The following is a 7,352-nucleotide window of genomic DNA, read 5'->3' as shown; positions in this document are numbered from 1 at the left end:
AAAAAAGTTAAGAAAGATACAAGTATGCAATGAAATGAGGGTGAGTAAATTATGACAATGTTCATTTTTGGGTGAACTATCCTATGTGAATTATGCTGGGAAACAACCAAACCACCATCAGGTCCAACAAAATCAACAATAAAAGCACAATCATGTTTCCAGTTCACCTCAATGTCACCCATTTCACAGTGTGACAAACAGGTTTTATCTAAAGGGACAGTTTTAAGTCTTAAAGCTACAGGAGCACCTCCAAAACCCAAGCCTTCGGGGTTCGAATTGTGTCCTTCTTGGGGTGACCCTTTCTAGGCTCCAATCCCATTGGTCCGTACAAGTTGCGTTGCTCCATAGATTGACAGTGGCTGGCTCTCGCTGGTGTGGGAACTGGGAATCACTGAGTCTTCTATATGGCTATTCCATCCTCTGCTGCTCACAGAGGTCAAAGTGCATAGACAGCTACAAGACTTCCACCTCTCAATGTGGAGGTCATTTTGCACGCTCTTGTTCCAAACACAGTGCTACGAGGCAAGGCGAAGGGAATCAATATGTTCCATTTAGAAGGGACGAAAAATCCTCTACAAACTGTGAAAAACATGAAACAGAGTTCTGAGCTTAGCTGCTGGAAAAAAGGCCCTTTTCTCTCCTCGTGATGCTAAGACATTTCCAGCTTGCCTGTATTCTCATCACAGGCCTCCTTGGTTCAAGAAGGTAGAAAAGTCCATTAACACCAAAACGAGTCCGGAACAAAACAGTGTCCACAATAAAACACTAGTAATTAGTCTTTACAAAAAAAGATTGATAAATGCAATCAAGGTATTACTAAGGACTGACATTCTTCCCTCTGTGAGTATTTAAGACGTATTCAGGCACATAGTGACATTTGGAAAGCAGTATCTAGATCGGTCTAGATCAGTAACTGTGTAGAAATAGTAAAATGCTACATTTTCGCAGCGGAGAAAAACAAAAGTGGACCAAATTGCGTCATTATTTGCAATTAGACAAGGAAAATGCAACTTAGGTCCGTGACACACCAAGCCAACAGTTGGCTGTCTGCTAACGCCAGGCCGTCATTAACGTCATTGGAGGCTTTTTGGCCGATTGAGCAAGTTGAATCAGTCTCAGGCAGTCGGTGAGAAAGAACCAGCGCGCAAGAAGAAAAACAAAAGTTACGAAAACAAGCAAATAACTCAAGTCAAGAGGCCGCACACAGATGGCTGTTCTAATTTTACATCGTCCAACCTGAGCATTCCAGTATGCAAATATTTTCATAATGATATGGCAACGAAAAACGTCTGAAATGAAGAAAGTTGTAAGAAAGCACTGTTTTGTTTATGGTTTGTATCTCTGTAGTCCTACGTTTTGGTTTTCCTGCTGGTATGGAAAGTTTTTTCTTTTCACGCATATGCAGAATGTATGTACTAGTCGGCCTTTGGTTGTAGCCTTTGCGGCAACCTTTTAGCCCAGACACAGGCGAAGCAAGACAACAACACAGTCGGCTTTCATCGCCGCTAGTTCTTTAATGTTGGTTTGGTGTGTCATGGTCTTTAAGGTATTTAGGACTCAATGTCTTAAAGTGACAGCGGCCATCTTATAGCTCATCAGTCCATGATCATACACTCATGAGGTATATGGGATCTTGCCCACACATTCCTTACAAAGGTCACATTGGAATCTTATTATTAGGGCAGTTCACACAGAATGCGTTTTCGCATTCCATTGCGCGACTTTTATTCGGGTGCATCTCAATCAGCTCCCTAGATTGTGAATCAGTATATCGTGTACACAGTTAAGAACTCTGGTTCATTACACATTGGGATACTGTTTCCGAGTTGTAAAATGCCACCATCAAACCTTCTATTGTGTAATGCTATGTACTGAGTTGACGCGGTTCATAAAATGGCATGTGTATTCCAGTAAGGGAACATAGTAACCATAAATGCGCCCTGGTTTTTGTGGTGCATTGTGAGATTTTTTAGGGAGCGAACATTCCAGTGTATTGGAAGGATTTAGTGATTGAGACAGCCATTAAAATGGCATTGCACTGTGTGTTGCTGCTTTTTAACGCCTTTTGCATCTCGAGCCCTTGTCAAGTTGTAAGAAGTTTAAATTAAAAACGCATCTTGAGAACCTGCCTTTTGCCATTTTCATCTTGCGTTTTATAAATGTGAAAATGCATTCTTCGTGAACTGCCCCTTACAGTAAGCTGCTGACTGTATACTAACATCTCAAAACCAACAGCACCTTTGTTGGGGCTTGACGGTTTCATAAAGACTATAGTCAAGTGCAGAATTTACCATGGTCCATGTCAAGAAGGAAGCCTCATATGATTTTCTAGGCACCAAACAAACCAGGACTATGTATCAAAATATATCCTTTTACATTTAAGCCTATTAAATTAAATTTACCAGTCAGAATGCCCGAGGAAGATCTAAACAATACTTTGAGCCAAAACGAAAGCTAATTTTAAGTAGCATTTATGTTTTCCATAGCCTCAGGTAAAGCAAAAGCTGCCAAAAGTTTTCCATGGCATTATTTTTGGTGCAAGATTAGTTGGAGTGCATTGGTTGGAAGGCCCACATATGAGCACAAAACATACATAAAAATGTATTGAAGTATGTGTGTAATACTTAGTCCACTTGCTGATCGAAAACAGATACCGAAATGAACTGCCAGAAGAAGTAATATGCAAACTGATGAGGTCCAGGGGTAAATCTGACCAGAAATTACACCAGCTTAAAATGAAACAGCTGATGGTATCTTCTGAAATGTTTGGACAGAAACGCCAAGTGAGATGTCTTCCTGGTGCAACACGATTGCAGCTGTGAACTCGCCACTCTGGGAATACTCCGAAATCGCACACATGTTCAGCAGGGCATATGCTCACAGCCTGTGTGAGCCTGATAAATGCATTCCATTTACATGATCTGTACCAGCTTAGGAGCCCAAAGCTGTTTTGTTTTAAGAAAATAACTTTTGAAATTATATCTGAAATGACAGGAGCTAATAGGTTGAACTTAATCTGATCTAGATTCTGGTCCGAGCGAGCAAGTGAAGACAATCAGATTGCTGAGCATGTCAGAGATTCATATTGCTTCAGGTTACTTTCATTAGGAACTCCCAATGGAGACTGACCTTCCTAATTTATCCTTTTGAATTTGATAAAAAGGGGACTGTGAGAGTAATTGTTATAACAATAAACAGAAAGGAAAGGACAGCATCTTTTTGGCCATGGAAAATTCATAGAAAAAGCTATCCAGCTATCTGAATTTTGCAATTTGTAAAGGCAGTGGTCCAGCAGAAATCCAGGAACAGATGTAACAGTTGCGTTTCCATTAGTGATGTCCTTGACAAGCGAGATGGTGCCCAATGATTTATGAAACTCCCTTTTTTTAAGCAGACACGAATGGAAACATAAAACACACAGAACTAAACAAAATGGTAATCAGTTTACATTTACAAATTGCAAACAGATGAATAAGCTGCCACTTAGGCACAGAGGTGTGTGTCTGTCCAGGATTTGCAGTCGGGATGTCCAGCGTGGTAAAGGCCGTCAGGGGCTGGAGTCTCTAGTGGATGGGGTTAATATCTGTGCGGTGATTGGGTGCTGTGCTGGAGGTGGTGATGGTGTTGTGCTGAATGACTTGCTGCTGGGTTACAGGGGTGGGACTTCCTGCCGGGCTGCTCTCTGGACCTGAGGGACAAGAGGAGAGATGAAGATGTCTGGTTGCGTCCATTCAGCTGTCTGTCAGTCCATCTGTCAATCCATCTATGCATCTGTCCTTTTAGACTGTTTGTTCATCCATGCATCCACTCATGTGTCTATCTGTCCATTCATCCATTCCCTGTCTATCTGTCCATCCATCCATCTATCTATTCGTCCATCTATCTATCCATCCATCTGTCTATTCGTCCATCTATCCATTCATTCATTCATTCATTCAGATGTCTATCTGTCCATTCATCCATTAATCCATCCATATGTTTATCTGTCCGTCCATCCATTCCCTATCTATCCATCCATCCTTCCATCCATCTGTCTATTCGTCCATGCATCCATTCATATGTCTATCTGTCCATCCATCCATTCCCTATCTATCCATCCATCAATCTGTCTATTCGTCCATCAATCCATCAGTGCGTCCATTCATATGTCTATCTGTCCATTCATCCATTTATCCATCCATATGTCTATCTGTCCATCCATCCATTCCCTATCCATCCGTCTATTCGTCCATCCATCCATCCATCCATCCATCCGTATGTCTATCTGTCCATCCATCCATTCCCTATCTATCCATCCATCCGTCTATTCGTCCATCCATCCATTTATCCATCCATATGTCTATCTGTCCATCCATCCATCCATCCATCCATATATCTAATCGTCCATCTATCCATCCATCTGTCTATTCGTCCATCTATCCATGCATTCATTAATTAATTCATTCATTCATTCATTCATATGTCTATCTGTCCATTCATCCATTTATCCATCCATATGTCTATCTGTCCGTGCATCCATTCCCTATCCATCCATCCATCCATCCATCCATATGTCTATCTGTCCATCCATCCATCCATCCATCCATCTGTCTATTCGTCCATCTATCCATGCATTCATTCATTCATCCATTCATATGTCTATCTGTCCATCCATCCATTCCCTATCTATCCATAGTTCTTCGAAAAAGAGTAGGGGTGTAACCCCGGCATCCTGGCCAAATTTGCCCATTGGCCTCTGACCATCATGGCCTCCTAATCATCCCCATACACTGATTGGCTTCATCACTCTATCTCCTCTCCACCAATAAGCTAGTGTGTGGTGGGCGTTCTGGCGCACTATGGCTGCAGTCGCATCATCCAGGTGGATGCTGCACACTGGTGGTGGTTGAGGAGATTCCCCACTTTCATGTTAAGCGCTCTGAGTACCCAGAAAAGCGCTATATAAATGTAACTAATTATTATAATTATTATCTGTCCATTCATCCATTTATCCATCCATTTCCTATCTGTCCATCCATCAATCCATCCAACCATACATCCATTCATCCATGCATTCATATGTCTATCTCTCCATTCATCCATTTATCCATCCACGTCTGTCTATCTGTCCATCCATCGATCTCCTGTCTATCTGTCCATCTATCCATCTACCCATCGATATGTTTATTTGTCCATCCATCCACCCATCGATAAGTTTATTTGTCCATCCATCCACCCATCCATACATCTATTCATCCATCCATATGCCTGTCTATTTGTCCATCCATCTGTCCATCCATGCATCCTTCCATCCATCCAACCAACCATATGTCATCCATCCATCCGTATACTTGTAGCTTAGGAAAAATAACTGAGATATTAAAGAGATCTCATTTGTGATTGTTGTTTCCTATGAGAAGACTGAATATAATAAACACCACATTGATATGAATATTTCAATATTCACAACTTCGTTAATTATTGATGAATTTGGACGTTTAGAAAGACAGGCAGTGTACATTACCTGAAGACATTTACTTCAAAGTGAAAATGGAAATAATAATTCTGCATCATAAACACCGCTAGGCAACTGGTTTGTCAGTGACTGAGAAAATGAGTGTTTTTCCCCTCCTCTATAACCAGGGAGTGGCAGCCTCCAAACATTTAAAAAATGTCACAAGTATCTATATCAGTGGGTGTGTCCTACAAACAATATACAGTATATTCGTTATTACGTAATGCCACCTCTGGCCGTGTGGGTGTGTGATGGTACTCACTGAGGTAACCTTGAGACTCTTTCTGCATGGAGGTGATGGGACAGTCCTTGTGTGTCAATAAAAGCTGTTTCAGTTGTGTCACCTCGTTCTTTAGCATGGTGACCTCGTTCTGCCAATAAAAACAATAATAACATAAAACACTTACAAATCCCTCAGTGTTTACAGGAACTGAATAACTTATTGCTAGTGAAATATCCAGTCATACACTTTGGCTACAGACATAAAACAAAACATAGTGTGTAGCAACATAAGTTAAAACTAAAATGTCCCTCATTATTTCACAGATAAAAACATGTATATTTCACAAGTTTCCTGGATATAGTTTGGCTTGGATTTGACTGCTTAAGAGTTATTGTCTATTGAAATTCCTTTGTAGTTTAAGATGAAGTTTAAGCCGTGTTTGGGATATCACGTTTGTGACAGTTAGCCCCTATGGTTCCTTAGTATGTAAACAAATTTAAACAAAGGCACACATGTTTATGATGTTCTGTTTTTGTCATAAACCATGCAATACTTAACATAATTATGACAAACATGTTGGAAAAAGGTCTCTTGTGGATGTATTGGCAGTTTCACATCAAACCTCCCAGCAGACACAATGAATTAAAGGTCAGACAAGTCTGGGTCTCATTAGAAAACCTCATAATGAACAGGCGGTGAATTCCCTACAATTACCGTTGTGGGAAACACAAGCGTCTGATCACACAGAGTTCTTGAATTTGATGAAATGATTTAGCAGAACCAATATGAAAACATGGCAGCGTTTCAGGGATGCTTGGTGGAGAAGAATCCTCGCCATACATATATATATATATATATATATATATATATATAATTATTTTTTTTCTTTGCTAAATATACATTACCATTCAAAAGTTTGGGTCAGTATGCTTTTTGTTTTGTTTTATTAATACTTTTATTCAGCAAGAATACATTAATGATGAAACTGACAGTAAATAAATAAATAAGGTTGCAAAAGATTTCTATTTCAAATAAATTACATTCTGAACTATTTATCAAAAAAAATAAAATAAAAAAAATAATAATAAAAACATGGTTTCCCCAAAATAGTAAGCAGCACAACTGTTATTGGTGGAGAAGAATCCTCGCTTTGACAGGTACCATGTTTGTGACTGTGGGGTGAATATTTCACAAAACAAGCCTGAACAATGGGACTATGGGAGTGGCAGGGTGTCTATGAGTATTCTGTCCCACCTCAGCAAACTATGCAATAACAAAGAAAAACAAACACATTTAACATGTTTTGTTCTATTGTTAGTGGGAACTTGGGCTGGGTGTTTATATCTCACTATTTTTCAACTTTTTGACAATATAAAACATACAGTATATCATCATAATTTTTTTTTTTCAGAGGAACCTTAATTTCAAACAAAGCAAATTTAATTTAAAATAGTTAATGCAAAAAGAAAAATTAAGGCATGTTTTTTACTAAATTAAAGGAAGAATTATATTGAAAATTTTCACTTATATGCACCAGAATAAGAATACATCATAATAAACAGAAATGTTTGCATACATACATACATACATATATATATATATATATATATATATATATATATATATAAAATTTTT

General features: G+C 39.1%; 1 protein-coding gene across 2 annotated transcripts in view; it reads right to left on the bottom strand.

The window, feature by feature from the left end:
* Positions 1–7,352, bottom strand: part of LOC107684542 (cyclic AMP-responsive element-binding protein 5-like) — a 79,579-nt gene continuing 72,227 nt past the window's right edge. For both annotated transcript variants that reach the window (XM_016480819.1, XM_016480820.1), the window contains 2 exons: positions 5,757–5,865; positions 1–3,688 (listed from right to left, as the gene is read on the bottom strand). In XM_016480819.1, the coding sequence (XP_016336305.1) occupies positions 3,564–3,688; positions 5,757–5,865 (234 nt within the window). In that variant the 3' untranslated portion in view covers positions 1–3,563. The remainder of the gene's footprint in view (positions 3,689–5,756; positions 5,866–7,352) is intronic.

Source organism: Sinocyclocheilus anshuiensis, unplaced genomic scaffold (assembly GCF_001515605.1).
Source record: "Sinocyclocheilus anshuiensis isolate Anshui unplaced genomic scaffold, SAMN03320099.WGS_v1.1 scaffold225, whole genome shotgun sequence".
NCBI classification, from domain to species: Eukaryota; Metazoa; Chordata; class Actinopteri; order Cypriniformes; family Cyprinidae; genus Sinocyclocheilus; species Sinocyclocheilus anshuiensis.
Note: the sequence above shows the minus strand (reverse complement) of the source record. Positions and strands in the feature narration are given on the sequence as shown.